Below are 19,227 nucleotides of genomic sequence, written 5' to 3'. Positions count from 1 at the left end.
AAGAGCGTCTGTCTTCTTCAGACAAGTATCCATGGATACCCAATCACTCCTATTTAAACCAAGTAACTTTCCTTTCAGCGAGCAGCTTGCTGTCTGTGGCAGGCATAGTCGTCCTATGGCAGAGGACGGCAGAGCCCTGCCTGGGGCCACGTTGAGTATGGACCCTGGCATGCCTGTGCTTATTTACTAGTGTAGGCACCTACTGAGCCCATGGCTTATGCAGCCCAGCTCCAGGCCTCGGTAAAAGCTTGGGTAAGACCATCCATTTTGATGGCATGACCATCTTGCCTGCTGCCCTTCAGGCAGGACAACAGCAGTGAGGCACAGACTCGGCAGACAGAGTCTGCTTGGCTCCCCAGTCCTGGAGGAAGTGAGCCGCTGCCAGCAATTACAGGTAATTAACACTTGTCTGGTTATTAACACCAGCACCCACTGCCAGTTATCTACTCTTCCTTCCGCTGCATGTGGAAGAGCCAACCTGATGCTATCCCATCTGAGCAGAGGACCATGACAGCAGGAGGTGCACACCAGCCTTACAGCCTTTGCAGAACATCTAGGTTGCTGCATTGCAGCGCGAGAGCAATTTCTTGCCTTACAGCCACGGGGGGCACAACAAAACTGAGAGCTCTGTGGTATCACCCATGGCAATTGTGATACTTTAATTCAACATGTGTTTCCCAGGTAGTTGGTCACATGGAATTTAATAACTCTCATGTGATGTTGATCTGCTTGCATTTTGCATTTATCCCTGTAGTCCTAACGTTTGGATTATCCTTTCCCATTTTTAAAGCCTCCTGCCAAATGAAGCTAGAAGAAACCCTCCAAAGAAGACAACAAAAGTATTCCATTAACTTCATTTGTCCCTTTTTTAATTATTTCACGTGTTCTGTATTGTGTCTATTTTTAGTGCTTCTCGTCTCTGTTGGGAATTGGTCCGGGTCTCTTTTCTTTTCTCCTCTTAACATTGATATCTGCTATCATTTCTGATGGTGCTGTCTGAATCCTGCAAAAGTTATGTCATCTTATAGTTCATGGTGGTCATCTGGCTTCAGCCAGCTGCCTTTTCCTGCCCTGTTTAAGGAGATTCTCAGCTGGTGGAAAGCTGTCTTAATAATTTCTAAAGCTGTTTCCTCAAAACACCACTGTGAGGGGTATTAGTAGGATAAAAATAGTGAGATTGGGGCATTCCTTGCCCTAATTGGAACTGGCTGCCAGGGTTAGCTGAGGGTCAGCCAACTATCTGTAATCCCCAGCTGTATTAAGACATTGAAGCCTTCATCCTACCGCACTGGGGAACACACCAGAGCCAGGATGCATCAGACCTTTACAAATGTAAAACTGTATCTGCAAATGATCATGATTTTAAATGACGCTATAATGTTATTAGCATCTGCCAGTCGTGAGCACAAAAAGCAGACTAGCGAAAAAAGCAATCTGAGGGGATGCAAGTGGGGCTGCTTTGCTCTTCTGAAGAGGAGGGATGCACAATTCACTGTGTGTGATTACTTTTATAAACTTAGCTGTTCTTACTCTGTTGTTTGGTAATGTAACAGCAAATGTAAGAATATGTAAACATAAAAGAATACGGCTGTGTACACTGATATTATTGAAGGAATATATGCACTCACACATACTTATATATTAATTAAATTTAGATGTGATCTCTAATTGCAACTGTAACGCGTTATCTAGCAAATGACATTGCGCAAGGGATGACAAGTCTAAATAGGAGCAAAACCATTTCCATTTGCCCTGGGATGCCTCTGTCCCCCCCAAAGCACGCACATATCTCACGCCAATTGGAGAGAGCTTGCTCAGCCACTCTGGGGTGAAGCACCCCTAGGCTGGGGTCACCGCGGGCTAGTGGCATGGCCCCTGTGGAGCCGTGGTCGTCCAGGAATAGGGAACCACAGCTCACTCCTCAGCAGCTCCCGATGGGGTCCCTCTTAATGGCCAGCCACCAAGGAGCATCCTCTCCTCACTGATAGCAAGAAGAGGTGACTTGTAGCCACCCCTGGTTATACGCTGAACCTGGCCACATCTAGCTGCTGCTTTGAGACCCAAGCACTCAGGAAACAGTTAACCATGGGGAGGATTTTGTGCCAGGAGGAGGAGCTTTTGTGCAGCTGGGAGGAGGAAGACCCAGCTCCAGGCAACCAAGAAGAGCTGTGACAGGTAGCTGCCACATCGATACAGCACAAAGTGATGCTGAGCAGTGAGTTAGGCTCCTGCTTCAGCTAAAGCAGCTATGCAGTGCAAGCTCAGAGCAAACTAGCTTGGGTGTCTGTGCCCAGCACTGCCTGCTGCTGAGCACCGCACCCATTTTTACCACAGCTTTCCAGCATCACACTCCATGCTGGTCTCTGACTTTTGGCAGCTGTCATATCCCACTAGAAGCGCTCAGCAAAGACTACACCTCAGCTGGAGCCAGCTGCACTGGGCAGATGCAGCACTCCCCATTCTTGTTTTTCTTGTTAACAGATTGCTGTTTATACTACAAAATATAGATTGTAAGGTGGCAAGGTCTGGGACAGGAATGAGTCATGGCTGCTGCTGGGACTTCCTGATGTGTGTGGCGGCAACTGGGTGAATGTGAAGTTGCCACAACTTCTTTTTTTGGTTTTAATTCCATACCTGCCTGTGCATCACTGTGCTCATAAATGCAGCTCTCCCAGCTCCCCATAACAGTCGAGGAAAAGCAAAGACACATGCACGGGCACACACGTTATTCACATCACACCCGGCACAAATCAGCATACGTGTTTTTGCGTTTGCTGCCAATCCGAGCTCTGATTTTTCTAATGAGAATTCCTCACACACCTGAACAAGAAATGATGCAAGTCCCAGGGCAAACTGCAATCCATCCTACTGGTATAAATCTGGAGCAGATCTGAGGTTAATAATGTTACTCTGCATTTATGCTAGTATGACAGCTGAATTTGGCCTTAGACTTAAAAGGAACGTATTAACATTGTGCCTCCTGACATATCTGGAAAGCAAAATTTATAAAAGCGAGTGATTATAAAGCCTGGTTCTTTTAGCAAATCTCCCATTGCCCTCAATAGGAAATAGCTTTGATTAAAGGTCAGAGAATTTGACCCCAAATGAAGAAAAAGAGAGAGGCTGTCAAGATAGCATAGTTACATTTGCTGAGAAAAATCCCCTTCACCCACACTTTGAGCAACCTTCCCAGAAGTTTTCATAATCTCACAGTGATGATTTGTTTGTCCTAATGGGGTATTTCAGTGACACAGGGGGCAGACTTTCCAGCTGAGACCACATACCGTACAAAATGCAATTTTTTTCTGCTGTTGTTTTAATTACAGTGAAACCAAGCTTCACAATCACAGTGAGCCCTTGAATTAGAAAGTAAATTCTCAATTTCTTGTTGAAATTGAAATGGATGTTTTATAATAGCATGAGATCATAATTAGAAGAGCTGCTACATATTTATTTGATATTTTCCCAGAATATATTGGAGCTGATTCGAGCGTTAACTGGTTCCCAACCAAACACTGCACTTTGCAGAAGTTCTTTTCCTTTTCCCTCTCTCCTAGTAAATCTGGATGAAGAATTCCCATTCTGTATGGTGAAAAATAACTCTCTGTTGCAAGACCTTTTTCTCTATTCCCGCAGCCCGAGCTATTTTAACAGTCGAATGGCTATAGATCTTCAAATGTTAAATTAAAGCCACTGTCCTTAATGGTTATTGGTTTCCTTGCTCCTTTACTTCTAAGCCCAGCAGGTAACTCAATTCTGCGGAAACATCGCATTAGGGTTTGAAACCAGATGCTTATTTCTTTGGTTAGGTCCAAAGCAGAACTTACCTGCTGCTTCTTGCTGCCATTTCCTCCCTCATCTTTTTAATGTCGCTCTTGCATTTCTCAATCTCCACTACTTTCAGGCCTTCCACTGTCAACAAAGGAAAACAACAGGGGTGTTACCATGGCGAAAGTCGAAGGATCTCGTTTCAATTGTACAAAATTTCAAAGGACTTTAACAGTGGGGTTATCCAGTGAGCCAGCAAGTGCTTACAGTCTGCCCCGGTTCTCACATATGCAGGTGCTGCCAAAGCGATATATCTTGAAAACCCATAGGAATTCTCTGCTGCCAATTTTAGATAATAGCTACAGTATTTTAATTCACAGAATGGCTATAACGTCTCAGCTTTTCCACGATTGTTAGCAGCAGTCAGCAGTTCTGGTGCCTTCACTTCTCTGCTATAGAACACGAATCAAAGGAAATCCTGAGCAAAAAAAACCCTCCCGTGATGGGGTGATAAGCGCAGCTAGGCAAACACGTCCCGGTAGGATTAGAATTCCCTTTAGGATAAAAGGTTTTAATTTGAAAGTTCACGCATAGCATTAACGAGCTCTGAGAGGCATTGCTAGATACAGAGAAACCAAAGTGAGACTGCAGGAGAGAGAGACGAATGTTAAAAAGTTTTGCTCTAATGATTGATTTCATTTTTTTTAGGTATTGAAGATCTGTCACTTTTTGCCAATCAATTTTGTAATCAAAAGTTATTTCTGCACGTGGCACAAAAAATCCTATATTCCCCTTCTGTATGTAATTATGAGCCACAAGGCAAAAAGTTTGATTGCCTGTTTATGCAGCGATGCACTTCATTCCACGTAGCTGTGAGAACCTAATGCAGTGCAAGTATGAGAATATTCTCCCTTTTCTTTCCCTCTTGTTGAACTATCAGCATGCTCAAGGACATAATGCAGCACCATTTATTAAGTACATGTCATTCATATGCAATCATTTCACAGCTCATTTGTTTACTGAACTCATTGTTTGCATGGACAAGCTGTGGTTCAGGGAACTCAAGGGAATGTGCAATCGTACAATCAGTATTCAGTCACTTTCTTAGAAAATAATAGTCAAAATCACACTTATCTGGAGGGTAGCATGTAAGTGATAAAAAACTGCCTTGGAAGGGCACAACTCTGTAGATAAGCAGAGACCTCAGTTTTGTTTTCTTTATGCTAGTAACAACAAAGATTGCTGCTGGAACTGGGAAAAGGGAAAAACAGAGAGGTGTATAAACCGAGTCCAAAATGCCACATAGTAGGAGAGGAAAGGGAAAGGGTTTTGATTTATGCTTGATTACAGGGATACCCTCCACTTAAAAATCCCATTTCCAGATTAATTTTTTTTTGTCTAGCATTGTTACAAGTAATTTCTTTGGGTGATCACAATGTGATGATACAGGCAAGATGCTGTCCTGCTTATTCAAAATCTTCATTCTGGATATCTGGCTGCACTTTTTTCGGTACTTGGTTCAGCTGCCGATGATCAGCTGCAGCTGACCTGCAGCTGACCTGCAGGCCCTGTGCTGCTATGGGCCACCTCGGTGCATTCATCCAGGAGAAATTTGTGGGTAGCCCATTTGCCAAGCTGTCTAAATGGTGGCCAGTGCCTATTTGAAGCAGTAGGAGCAAAGCAGAGTTATCAGACTGACAGGGTAGTGGGGCAGGCAACTGCAGAGAGAAGAGGTGTTATGGTGCAAAATGGCAGCCCTGAGCATTTTTTCGTATTGCATCTCTTTATTTTTCTTCCAAAACCTCTCCAGGGAGCAGAGAGTTTACATAATTATTTTCTTAAGGTAGATGTGAGATGCTTACAAATTGTAAAGGGTTTTTGCCAGCTTCCTTATTCATGTGTGGGCTGCTGTGCGAACACTGGAGCAGAGTAAGTCAAGCCACAGGACAAAGCATTCCCAGTGCTTGCTCTGCGTGGACGCATTTTCCAAGGGGAAGTCACAAGCTTTAGATGGGATGTAAAAATCAGCTAGAAGATTTGGCTCCTTGAAAACACGTCTATGATGTGGTCTCTAGACAGTAATGGGAAGGACACAGAACATTTTATGTGAGGTGCAGATGTAGCGCTGTCATGAGCACTTATCCACACACACACATATCCCCTCTGGGGAAGAAATCCTGGAGATCACATGTGAAAGTGGTGGAAAAGGGATCTCCGAGGGAGGTAGGAGAAATGGCAAAACAAAAGCACAATTCTTTTCACATTTGGCTCACAAATGATAAATTGCCTTGTCATGTGCACTGATTAAGGGCCCATTATATTATTCTGCAGCAAGAACTACCTCCTGAAAAGACCCTGTGCTGTCTAAAGAAATCCTTGGGCTGAATCCAGCACTGAAACACGGCTCTTAAAGAAACCTCTGGGAGCCCAGCTCGAGTAGGGAGGTTGGACGCTCCCTTCCTCTCACAGTTTTGCTTTTTAAACATGAAAGCCTGGGATTATTTCAAAATGATGCGGATTTGGCTCTGTTGCAAATTCTGGAAGTCCAATTTCGAGCAGATGGGTGCACTTGTAGACAGGCAACCCAGGGAGCTCCTTCCCACAGGCTGAGGCTGCTGGAGATGCGATCGCGAGCGCTCAGGCAGAATGGCAGCAGATTGCTGCATCTGCTGCTATTTCCATCAGCGGAGAGACCCACTTACAGAAAGAAGCCTCATCTGGGGACCAGTGAATTCAGTTCACCTGCACGGCATGGCAGCTCTGGGTATGCTGCCTTCCCTAAACCAGCAATAAAGCGCCGGACAGTGCAAACGCACAACTCTTCCCCGCCGGCAGCGGCATGCAAATCTTTGTTATCTCCCTCCACTGCCGCCGGCTGCCGGTGCTGAAAGGCAGCGTGTGTGCAGGGTGCAGCCGAGGGTCCCAGGGGGTCATCGGGGAGAGCCAGTGGCTGAAAGCAGCCCCTAGCTGGCTGGGGTAGTTTCTCGCCTGGGCTGCCAAGAGGATAGGAAGACCCACAGGAACGCTTGCCTCATTTGCTCTAGTCCATGGCACTTAGCCCTGAAGGCTGGAGTTGGTGAGAAGTTTCACAGACAACGTGGACTGACTGAGCTAATTTTTCTTTTTTTTTTTTCCTTTCTTTTTTTTCTTTCGGACAAAAGAACAAATCAGCGGAGCCTTGGGTAAACTGCAGCTAAGCAGACTGGGAGGGATTGCTACCCGGGCTCCTTGCAGAGGTCTGTGCTGGGGGTAGGCATGCCGCAGGGTGCCCCCCTCCATGGACGTCGCCAGAGGGCTTCCACCGCACCGGCAGCCTGCGGCGGGGGTGGCCTCTGGGAGAGGTCCCCCTGCAGCTGCTCTGTGAATAAGGACATTTTTTCCTCTCCCTGCTGACGAAGGCATGTCTCACTGAGCAGCTGCAGGGTCAAGGTAGCTTCTGGTCGGGGGAAAATTTCAAGAAAACAACTGCTTCCATGAACCAGAAACTTTTTTTTTTCCAGCCAGCTCTAGTGAGAAAGTGCTTGCTGCAGCTGTGATGCCAGGGAAGACTCTGCCCACGCCTGACTTAAATGCTGCCTATCAGCGAGGATGTGGCCTTTGGTGTCAAAACAGTGCTGTGTGACAGTGCCTTATTCATACCCCTTCTCTGCCTTTCTGGGGTCTGTGTTCTGCATCATATACTGAAAAACAACAAGTCAGCTGCTGCATGGGGGGAAAAAAAAAAAACCCACAAAAACCAGAAAAGGAGCTCTTTGACCAGATGAACTTAACTTGGTTGTTGCACAGCAACTGAAAACTGTTGTGTTACTGTTAACACATTGAACAAGCGAGGATATTGATGCTGCCTCGTAGTCTGCCAGGCAATATGGCCAGCGAGGGGTGAACCCCCGTGTTTGCGGCCCAGAAATTACTGCCTCGCGAGATGACGAGACGTACCCTCCGGCTGTTATTTCAGCACATGCTACGCCGCCTGTTTACGGATGCTTCGGTGTTCATGCTGCATTCGTGCTGCACGTGTAGCATGCACGCGTGCTGCGGGGAAAGGCCTTGCCCCGTTTCGGGCCCTCTCCCGGCAGAGGGAGGTGTGCGACATGACGCTTAGCAGAAATACTGTCAGGTCTCAGTGCTGGCGCCGGGCCTAGGTCAGCAGCAGGGACAGACCGGACTGCTTAATACGCAGTAAATGCATTTCTGAAAGGAGAAAGTGTCTTTGCAAGACAACATGTTTGACCTGTGCAAATATCTGACTTAAAGTAGAAGGAAGGCAGCTGCGTTACCCTCCTTTAATTAATTACAAAATGCAGCAGCGAGCGCTAGCGTCCAGGTGTTTTGCGGGGAATGCCCATGCAGAGTCATGGGGGTCACCGCTGGGTGCAGGGGAAGTGACAGGGGGATGGGTCTGGGGCAGGGGGGGCCGTGGGAGGGCAGGCCGGAGGGCTTGGAGGTGGGGGACGGGCAGGTGGGTGGTGGAGACCCTCTGCCATGGGGACATGGTAGCAGGAGGACATGGCCCCAGGCCCAAAGCTCGGTGGGGGGCTCGACGGCCCCTCGAAGGGGAGCCTGCCGGGGCGCTCCAGATGCCTACAAAGCCAGGCATCCCTCCCCGGCCTCGCCCCACCAGTCAGTGCCACCACGGGCTCCCACCTTCCCCGCACCTCACCCCGGGCTGGCCTGTGGCTTTTCGGGCCCCAGGCCAGCTAAATCATGAGCGACTGGAGAAAGCAGAGGGGCTGTGAGGAGCGGGATGGAGTGGGGGTACAACGGGGGCAGCGAGGCGGGGGGTTTCTGAGGCACCGGTTCCCACTGTGATACGAGTAAAGGGACACTCACATTCAACCTTTTTCTCCAGCATTGCCAAGTGATTAGCTACTTCCGTTTTCAGCTCATTGATTTTAAAAACCCTGAAAAGAAAACCCTCGTATTAATGTTATACATTTAGTGCCATATCTACCCTAGGTGCAAAGGACTTTTGCTAGAAATGTCTACATTTTTCAGAGGACTGATCAGTCCGACGGTGGTTGCCATAAGGAAAAGAAAATTTTCCATGGAAGCGCTAAAATTTGGGCAGAAAATACACCCGAGTTTAATTTTCAGAAAAATTAACAACAAATGATTTTGTTATGGCCCTCGGAATGCACTGTGGCTCTGCAACACTTCATCACCCCCTCTGTCCGCAGTGACTTGTTATTGTACCCCCTAGGGAAGCAAAGCTAAATTGATAATGCTTTGCCTAACAGCAGCATCTTGGTGTCTGCGCACCCTGAAACCCTCCTCCTTTTGAGTTATGCTGGTGATTTGCTCAGCTGTGGTGGGATTAGCTGTCTTACTGAAAACAGCTGGAATAAATTAAACAGCTATACAGATGTTCGGAAACCCTCTCGGAGGAGAGACATGTATGGGTGATAAAGGGAAAAATGAAACAAATCAGATGATTTGACTGTTCAGTGAAGAAGTATTTCTTTTGCTTCCTAAGAGGGCAGGAGCACAATAAGAACATTTATATTTAATACTTGATCTCCTTTTTAGATCAAAGATAATCACCCAAATCACTTTTGGTTTAAGATACCGTATTGCTGTCAGCAGAAAATAACGTGTGTACCAGGCCTAAATTTGGCAGGAAGAGTGGGATTTGAAAGAGATCTTAAATGCCCCTCTGCCTCTTGTGAAAATTTCACTTCAGGCTGATAAAAGAAATAGCATTTTAAATTAATAATGATGTTAAGCTTCTTACCTCGAGAACTGCTCGGCAATCTGTCCCAATAAATTCTGGAACAATTCTTCTTTCTCTGAAAAAAAGAGAAAGGAGAGAGACATAACAGAAAATGACAGAGGAAAGAAGACACCCTCAACCCCGCTGCAAAGCGGCGTCCTCAGACTTCCAGCTCTGACAATGAGGCATTTAGCCCAAAAGTTGTTCTGGTCCTTTGAACAGTGACAGCGTTTGGGAATGACTCCTTGTCTCACCTGCCTTCCTCTGCCTGCAGATTACAGTAAGGTTTCTCAGAAGTTTTTTTTTGGGGGTGCTGGGTCTCTGAGAGGTGGCTTGTTTTAAGGCAGCACTCTCTGGAAAGGAGACCCCTTTCGCATTCCTTGGGTGGGACACCCAGAATCGCCGTCTGCTTTTGAAAGGTCTGGCTCACAAGGACTGCCTCTGCACCATCAACACACTGTGCCAGAGTGCCCACGAACAACACAATAGCACATGAACACAAGAAAACCCAGCTTGCCTTTCAGATTTACACTGGGACATTATCCTGGAGATCAATTTTTTGGTGCAAATTCATAAGGCTCGTACTGCTATGCATAAACTTCAGGCAAACATGAGATGCTAAAGTGACTGTCCTTGCAGAATGAGGTCCACCCTTCCTGGTTCATGGGATGGACACAGCGGGGCACAAGTTTCCCAACCCCTTTTCCCTTGAGAACACAACTTGGACAGAGCCACCGCGGGGATCCCATGGGGATCCCATCGCTGCCTGAGCTGCTGCGGCAGTGGCTGCACTGGGAGCATTTGCACCGGTAGCTCTCCGCCTCCCACTGCCAACTCCAGCACTCAGGCGCTTCAGCCGGCTTGGGAAAGTCAGCCTGGTGAAGCCTCAGCCCCTTCCTGGGACCATCACAGGATTGCAATCACTAACGCAGGGAAAAGCAAACGAGTCCTTAAAACAAGACCCTAGATTTCGAGGAACAGTACACTTTCGGAAGGAAGAAGTATGATAGCAATGTTTTCCCATCTTTCAGTCTGTCCACACTGTAGTCATGCAGACAGGGGAAGCTTAAATCACCTTTGCTGAGCTGTGAGCTGCTGTTTTGAGATTGCTCCCACTTTCCCCCACCAGCTAATTTAAACTGCACTGTGCTGCAGTCGTTCTCATGCCTGCGATGTGGATGTACTCTTGGTTTCTCAGGAAAACCAAGGAAAAAGAAACATTGCATGCTCTCATATATGTGCTGCAGATTACAGAACATCCATTTATACCCTACGTAGAAATACCCTGATGGCATTTCTGAAGCTACTTCTTGCACTTGCCTGAGGGAGCACGATGCCTCACGAGTGCAATCACCCAGGCAAAAAACAGCAGACAGAAATACAGCCCAGCATTTACAATGTATTTCTAAGTAATAGCTCTTGTACCTGTTGAAAGGATTTGCAATTCCTCAGGTATTACAGATGTCAGGAATATTTGTCAAGAGCATTAACTTTTCTGGTCAAAACAATTTGGCTGTCACCCCCGTGTCTCTAAACTGGAGCAAGCACTCTGTGCTCTGAAAATCTCAGATCTAATTCCGTCTTTTTTTTTTTTGCTGCGATCCGACTCCCAGCAGAGTGGCTAGCAGAGCAAATGAAGAGATTAGTTCTTTTCACAGAGACCCATTTTTCAGTTTTCTCACAAAACCCATTTGAAAACCCAAGTGCTGAAACAAAGCAAACGCCGCGTCCTATTTAAGACGGGAGGAAAGCTTACCGTATGCAGCACCTGGGATGGTACCAGAATCCAACAGTGAGAATAAGCAGAGAAACCCGTGTCCTCTCACTTCGGTGCCGCTCAGCTCTCTGACAGTGGCTGTAGCATGCCAGAGACTGACAAGTTCCCTATAAACACCGTTCCAGTAAAAAAAACCAACAATCTTACTTTCACTCCCTCCCCCTGTCAAAACTCACTTGGAGTACTAGGACATTCTCATCCAGGGAACAGTCAGCTGCAATCTGATGTTTATGGATGTAATAAAAGACGTTCAAAATGAAGATGTATGTTTTTATAACCCTAGGGTGCAGTAAAGATATATGACTAAGAGTGGCAGTTCGTCTCATCTTAAAGAGACAAAGATCCATTTCTTTGTCCTGTTCCTTTCCGAGGGGAAGACCTCTGCTAACCCCTGGTTCTGAAGAAAATGAGACATCGTACCAACATCATTTAGCCTCGCTTGCCCACTCCTTTGTAAAACAAGAAGGCTAGGTGTCCTTTTACTCCCTTCATTACCCTCTGTCTTCTTTTTTTTTTATACCTCTGGGCAGGGCTGACACCCCAGGTGCGTGCAGCTACCTTTTCCCTCAGTTGCTTCATTTGTTTTGCTGCGATTCCCTCTGGGAAAAGGAAATTTGACTGCAGGTAGCATGGGCAGATGCAATCTGTGCACCTTGCCAAGGGTCGCCAGCTCCTGCCTGCAGTAACCCAAAAGCCAACAGCAACCCTCTTCTCAGCTCACCCCCCACCGGCACTGTGAATGTGCAACGTTTGCAAATGCAGGTGTTCAGCAAGTCAGATTTTTGCACAATACGCATGGCGTTTTGGAGCTGACAAAGGAAAATTAGGAAAATCCCCTCCAGAAGATGCTGCAATAGCGTAATGCTGGGCAGGGGACAGGCCAGCTCAGGCCTCCCCGGGCTTCCCACAGCTCAGTCCCGCGCTCGCTGCGGGCACAGGGACTTTGGCTTCTCGCCTGCTGGCCCCTGCCAAGCTCAGCAGGGAGCTTGGCCGGGGCGTCACAGAGCAAGGAGCCATTTTTCCCTCCCTCCCACCAGCCCCGTCTTCAGCAGGTCTGGGCAGAAAGCAGGTGCGGGGGAATATGGCAGCAGCACTTTTTCCTGCGGCTCCCACCGCGGCCGGGTCGGAGGGCTGGCAGCAAGCATGCACCTTCCCTGCCAGACGGGGACTAGGTACACGCTGGGGCAGCTCAGGTTACGCGTGCACTGACACAGATGGCTTATAATCCACTGGCATGCACCCTCTGCTTCTCACCGCTCTGCTTGGCAGTGGCTGTTCCTCCCCCGTCTTACACCCCGGGACCACGGCCGGGGAGCCACCTCCATCCTCCCGCCCTCCCCGGCTCCCCTCGCCATCCTGCCAGCCTCAACGAGGTGCAAGCGGGGAGTGCATGGGGTTGTGGGGGTGGGTTGGTTCCCCCTGTCTTTTCTGCTGTGGCCAAGCAAGGCTGCGAGGACGTGGGCATCTACCTTTCCCTGCCAGTGTCAGGCTGGCGAATTCCTGCCACACGGCCTCTTTCTCACGTGTGCCTGTACCTCTGGCTCCCGTCTGTACTTCCCTTTCTGTGGTTTGTTTGGATCTGGGCAGTCAGAGGGATTTAAAAAAACAAACAGCCAGGTAGACAAAAGCCTCAGGAAAGGGTGTGCTTCAAGTCCAAGCCCACGTCTGTGAATCACGTCATATTGAGTGCCAAATTCACTTGACAGCTCAGGTTAATTCGGGCTACCGCATGCAAGTCCCTGCTTATGTGAGTAATCCTGAAGCAGTTGAGCAGTTGCCCCCATCGCAATGCACGCATCCACGTGGGACGCGTGTAAGAAGCAGCAGGCAGGAGGGTTTTTTTCTCTCACAGTCTCTGCCTTTTCCCTCTTGCCTGAGCTGCGAGCATGAATATGCCTCCAAAAGGAGAAGAGAGACATCCCTGAATAAGAAGATTTAGACACAGTGACAAGCTTCTGTCACTTTACCAATAGCAATCTGCACCAGATCTTGTGTATTTAATCATTCCGGGGAAAAAAGCAGTCCCAGAGACCTCTGGTGCAGCTGTACACATCACTTGTGGGCTCAGCAGCGGGCAAGGCAGGGCTAGCACCGATTCAGATGTGGGCCTTCTAGCAGGCAGGTCTTGGTCGAGCTAGCTCTCCCGCTGCAAGCCGATATCCCTGGGGAGAGACTGTGGGTTTTCCTCTGTGCAAGTGCTAGATAGCTCGTTAGTTGAAAAGGCAAATAACTGAACAGCAAGTGAAGTGGGAGGCAAAGGCGCTGCCTACAGCCTCAGCCTGGCCAAGCGGCTCTGACGCTGGCAGGGTTCCCCGGCGCTGAGGCTGTTGAGCAAGGAGTGGCAGGTGGCGAGCTCTCCCCGTGTGCTGGCCTCCATCCCGATCGGGCACTACTCTCTTTGGGTTTCCTCACCCGTTTCCCCAGGGATGAGGGGATGTTTGTGTTGAAGGACCCACCAGGACAAGCTGGAGACAGACGTGCAGAGAGAGCTGGGGCTGAGCTCGGCCCATGTCATGCTCTTTCAGGTCACATCCCTGGTGACAACTTTAAGGGCTTGTTCAGCTGCCTGTGCGCTTTGCTGCCCTAACTTTGGAGCGCTAGGAAAGCCCCTGCGCATGTTCCCCCCCGTTTAGGACCGTGGTGGATCAGGCTCACTTGAGCTTCACAACAGCTCCTTTCTCTGCACTATCAGAAATGTAACAGACAGCAATTTTATTTCTCAAGAGTATGCTGCTAGTAGGATTTGTTCATTTAATTGGCATCTCCACCAATACTGCAGAGTGCCTGAACCCTACTAATTACAACCACAACACAGCCATCAGTTTGTTCCGCCGCGAGGATGCAGACCAGAGCCTTTCCGCTGTCGGGAGAGAGAAGATACCCGTTCGATGGGCTTGGGAGTTTAAACACCCCAGAGAGAAGGAAGGGTTTGGCACTGGGGGTTTGATGCTCTGCTCGGACAGCCGCGCGCCTTCTGGTCCGGGGCCGCGGGAGAAGGGACAGCACGTGATGCAACGGTCCCACAGGCTCAGAGCCGGCCAGCTGGGCCCCCGCCTTTGCCTTGCAGACAGCTGACCCCGTAGTGATACGGCGATCGCCGCTGCATCCAATGGATGCTCACTGGAATAATAATTTTTTTAAATTCCAACACTCTCCCATGACTATGGCCAGGAAATGAAGAATGGTTTCTTAGCAGGACTCTGGTGGATATCTCCTCTGCTGGATAAAAGCCACTGCTTATATTTTCCTCCCAAAGGATCGTATTTTCCAGTCCCACCTTTTATGCAGTCTTTGTTCCACTGAAGCATGCGTCACTCTTTTCCAGCTGCCTGGGATACTGCTGAAAAGAGGTGCATTACCTCCCACTGCTGTAAAAATTGGGGTGACCCCTTTTTTGGCATGCATTTGGACAAGTTGCTTTGGGAAGCAGAATCACGCAGAGTTGTTTGTTTAAGAAGTGAAGACTAGAACAGAGCTGGTTTTTTTCTTTTAATGAAGAGGAACAATTTCCCACTCTGTTTATTCTTCCTACTCTCAGCAAAATGTCAGGAATGCTTAAGATTAATGGCAACCCACGTGAAAGAGAAACAGATACCAAGGAACATTAGTTCCATCACACTCCGTTCAACTTTCGTCCTCTTTCTGTAGCAGACTGTCTTATGTTTTGGCAACCTACCACCAGAATTTTTCTTGCCATTTTCCAGCCCCGCTGGCTCTGTTTGCTGGTCTTTCTCTGTCTTGGGGCAAATGGCTATTGATTACCCATGCCAGCTGGTACACAGAGACACACGCTCCAGTTAAGACCCCACCTTTTCTGATCTGATAATGGAAATAGTGTACTCCTGGACCAGAAGAGTGATGCTGTTCCAGCAGAGTTTGTTACAATAAGGAGACAGCTTCTTTTCCCTTAGCAGTCATGTGCGTCCCTCGGCTTTGACTACTTCCTTCTGGCAACAGCGGCAATCACTGACATGGGACCTGTTTATGGCTTGTAACAAATCTTACTGTGATAAAGTTCGTCCCTGTTTCCTAGCTTCTTTGTTCTTTTTGCTCTCAATTTGCCTTTGCTCTCTGCATGCACAAGCTCCCCGCTGCTGCCTCTCTGTCCCCCCCGCACATCCTCCTACACTGCCTTGCTGTGCCCTTTTCCTACAGATGTTTCTGCTGCAGCAGACACGGGTACCTCAGAGAGTAGCTTTGGTTCCCTCCGTCTCCCCATCTAAAAACAGGCGGTGCTGTGAGACACTATGTTTTCTTGTGTAGCACAGGAGCCTAAGCAAGAAGAGGTGGGACCTGCAATTAGCATTAGCAAGAAGACAGGTGGGACCAGCAAAACTGCCTTGCCCCTAATCTAAGAGCCTCACCCGTTCCTGCAAACTACTTTTTCCAGCCCAAGACTTTCTGGCTCCCTCCTGTTCTTTCTGTGCAGTCTACGTTTCCAAGATAACCTTAACCTCTTGCCCCTTGTCCCTCCTATCTTTTCATTTTACTGCTCCAAACTGTGTCTCCAGCTGACGTCTCCTACCCTTCTGCAGCCCCTGCCTCAGTGGCCAGCCTCTCCCTATAGCTCCGCAGTGTACAGGCTAGGGCTCTTGCTCAGGCTGCCTTGGAGCGAGAGGCAGGAGATACTGCAGTTGCACTGCTAAGAGAGACCGTGAGCCAGATGCCCTACAGGAATTTCTCCAAGCAAATGCTCTGCTCTGGTGTCTGAGAGCTACTGGCCTGAGCATGACACTGGCAGGCAAAGAGAAATGGTAGAAGTGCCACTGCAGTCCTGCCTGTGGAGTACAACAGCACTGTGCGCTGGGGAAGGTGTTCCAGATGTGTTCTTTCAACCAGGCCTTCTTTAATCTTTTCAGGTGTATTTAAATATTTATTACACTTAGAGCTACCATGCCCACAACAGAAATTATGCTCTCGCCTCAGCCGTTTGGAAGTAACATGGGGTTCAAATGTTGTGCTCAGCTTTCCAGCAGAGCTTTGCTGAGAGGTGAAAAAGTTTAACAAAACACTGCAGGACAGGCTTTCAAACATCGTCTGCATTGCCTGAAAGAAACCACTGCTCCATGCGAAACTTTCCCCAAGACATCAGCGGTGCTGAGTCAGACCAGAGTTAAGCACTGTGAAAGTCCCCTGGACCCCAGCCATTCCACCTCACCCTCAAATACTTTGAAATCTGGGGACCTTTTTTTAGCTTTTCTCCAGAACACTGTGATCAAACACTTCTTATTCTGCCATAGCTACAACCAAGACAGCGTCATCTTTCTTTCTTTCTTGCATCATAGCCACATAATTTCCACGTGCAAATGTTTGCAAATTCAGCTTTAGTAAATTCAGTTCAAAAGGGTCGTTTTACCTGAGAGCTGCTCAGTGGCAACAGGTATCACTTTGTATGGAGACCTGGAAGAGTCAGAGCGGGTTGATGTTAGCAACACTCAGAAAGAAGTTTGTATTTCATATTTGACAGCAAACAGGGTGGGATGGGAACAGATGTTCTACATTAAACACTTAAAAGCAGTATTTTTTCCTCAGACAATTACTCCTACTTTAATAACAAGCAAAAATCTTCAAAACCAGCAGGCATTAGTGTTATAAGCCAGCATGCAATTCTTGCTGTCATCTCCCTCCCTCCAGGGAGTTGCTCACCTCCCTGCACACAAAAGGCATCTGCAGGCAACCACCACCCCTTCCCTTGGGCTTGACCCCATTTTTGAAGGCTTACCTCTCTGAGTTTGCAGGCATTGTCGGATCAATGGATACCATACAATTGTCTGCCGTCAAAAGGGAGATTGTTGTGTTCCTGAAAAGCAAGTTTCAAGGAGGTTTATTTGACCTAGAAATGCTGGCTGAAATGCTGTGCTGCTGCATACGGTGCACAGCCATCTTCTCTCCTGCAGTACTCCTGGCCTGGCCTGGCACTGTCTTGGACCCATTTTACCTTGGTGCAGAAAGGGTGAAAGCACAGGATGGGGTAGGCTTGATGCTTCACCCATTTCAATTACCAGAGATGTTTCTGGCAAAATGTTAAGTGTGATCATCTTTGATCTCAGAGCAGACTTTGCTCCCTGCTAAGTCATGTATTCTGTTGACTCATCAACTAGTAATTTCTATTAAAAAGCTATGTTTTGTTATACATTGACTCGGCAGCTGTGTATTGACTCACACTATACAAATGACTACCGGTGCTATGAATGTCTTAAAATTGTCTAGTTGCTCCTTTACCAAAACAAACAAAACAAATGCTGAATATGAGGCCTTTGCTTTTTTATACTGTGCTAGGTGTGATCTCATAGGCTCAGATGTAAACCTTGGAGGTTTACTCTGGCTCCAGGACCCTGGTTCATTTCAATGAACAGTTCTTTGGAAGTCTTCTAATAAAAATAAAATTACAACTACGCAGTGAACACCCTGTTCATGAATGACTAAAACTGCTAAACAGTTTCCTGGGTGATGGAGTGGAAGTATTTGACATCATAGGCAAGTGAGAGTTAATAACCTCTGTAATGTCAAATGAGAGGAAATAGCCAGGATAAACAGCAAAGGGCATTAATTCTGTCCAGCAGTTTATGCAAATGCTGAGTCAATATAGACAATTTTCTCTTTCGATCCCCAGAGCTGGAGCCATGCAATAAACCCGTGATTAAAGGATTGGCTTGTTTTTTCCTGTACTTTTTCTGTATTGTAAACCTGTTTGTACAAAGGTAAAGACTATGGCTTTTTGCATGCTGCTGTGCATCTGGCCTGTGCTGCTCAAGGCCCGTATGCAGACAGCAGATGCCCCCTTCTAGATGTGACTAGGGGGGTTCCCTCCTCCTGCACCACCGCCCTGAACAGGCGGTGCAGAAGTGGCTGGGTGCTACACTGTGCCACCCTCCACCACGCGCCGGCCTCTCCCACCCTGACACACACCAACACCTGATCCTGGGTCCCTCTCAACACAGGGATTTAAGTTGGATGCTTCTCTCTAGGTTGAAGGTAAGAGAAACAAACCCTACAGGAAATCACAGCAGGAGAGATGCATGGACTTTTGCAGGACAACATGGTGGTGTTGGGTTGCCAGCTGGACTTGATGATCTTCGAGGTCTTTTCCAACCTTAATGATTCTATGATTCTATAAATGAGGAAATACTTGGCCTGGGCAACGGACTTGGCGATATTTATGTTCTATAAAGTGGTTCTGCTGGGGTACTTTGTGTTTGACTGTTCCATACCTGGGATTAGATGGTACTGTATCTAAATAGAAAGCTTATCACCTCGTGGCAATGCTTCTCATTGGCCCCATCTTTTCCACTAAAAAACAGGTTCTAAGCATATGGTTGCGTTTCACTCAATATGGGCAAAAATGTAGTGCTGAGGTATAACTGGTAGGTGCACTCAGGGCTGGGCAAATTAAAAGAGAGACCTACCTTGGTAACCCTGTTGCAATGCAGAAGAGGTCCATGATATCTTTGGAGTTGCAATATTTACTAAAGATCACCTTCCAAACCAAACAGCAGCAGGGGAAAAAAAAAGGAAAGACAAAGAAGAGAAAGGACGGTTAGTTCCCAGTGCGATATGAACTCTATTCAGGCGTGAACTGGGCTAATTTTAAGGCTCATCCTACCACTTCAATTATCTGATTTGACTTGTGAGCTGGAATATTTCTCTACTCCTGTTTAATACCTGTGCTTTTTTCGATAAAGCAAGCAGGCTCTGGAGACCTAATTGCGCTATTCAGAAGTAGAGCAATAACGTATGTGAACTGAGAGCAAACGGTATCTCATAATGCAGTATTGCTGCAGGATGATAACAACTGCAAATTTAAGGATGTAAGAGCCCAGATTTAGGAAGAAAACAGCCCAGATTTGGGGAGGTCCTTGGATGGTATAAAAGGGCACTGCTTTTTGGACTATACCAGCTTAAGCTTACTTGAAACAGAACAGAGGTTTTTCCCCCCCCCAGGTTAGGCCAAATTTCCTGCCATCAGGCTGTA

At 47.6% G+C, this 19,227-nt stretch overlaps 1 protein-coding gene across 2 annotated transcripts in view; it reads right to left on the bottom strand.

Annotated features, from left to right (window-relative positions):
- The window catches only part of PDE9A (phosphodiesterase 9A), a 48,863-nt gene that overhangs the window by 17,573 nt on the left and 12,063 nt on the right, over positions 1–19,227 (bottom strand). The window contains exons 2-7 of one of the 2 annotated variants that reach the window (XM_009327992.1): positions 18,662–18,732; positions 16,978–17,055; positions 16,612–16,655; positions 9,500–9,554; positions 8,599–8,669; positions 3,828–3,912 (exon numbers count right to left, since the gene is read on the bottom strand). In XM_009327992.1, the coding sequence (XP_009326267.1) occupies positions 3,828–3,912; positions 8,599–8,669; positions 9,500–9,554; positions 16,612–16,655; positions 16,978–17,055; positions 18,662–18,732 (404 nt within the window). The remainder of the gene's footprint in view (positions 1–3,827; positions 3,913–8,598; positions 8,670–9,499; positions 9,555–16,611; positions 16,656–16,977; positions 17,056–18,661; positions 18,733–19,227) is intronic. The other variant, XM_009327993.1, reaches the window with a different exon arrangement.

The sequence above is a fragment of the Pygoscelis adeliae genome, unplaced genomic scaffold (genome assembly GCF_000699105.1).
Source record: "Pygoscelis adeliae isolate BGI_AS28 unplaced genomic scaffold, ASM69910v1 Scaffold154, whole genome shotgun sequence".
Classification (NCBI taxonomy): Eukaryota; Metazoa; Chordata; class Aves; order Sphenisciformes; family Spheniscidae; genus Pygoscelis; species Pygoscelis adeliae.
The sequence above is the reverse complement of the archived record's forward strand: the minus strand, read 5'-3'. Positions and strand labels throughout refer to the sequence as shown.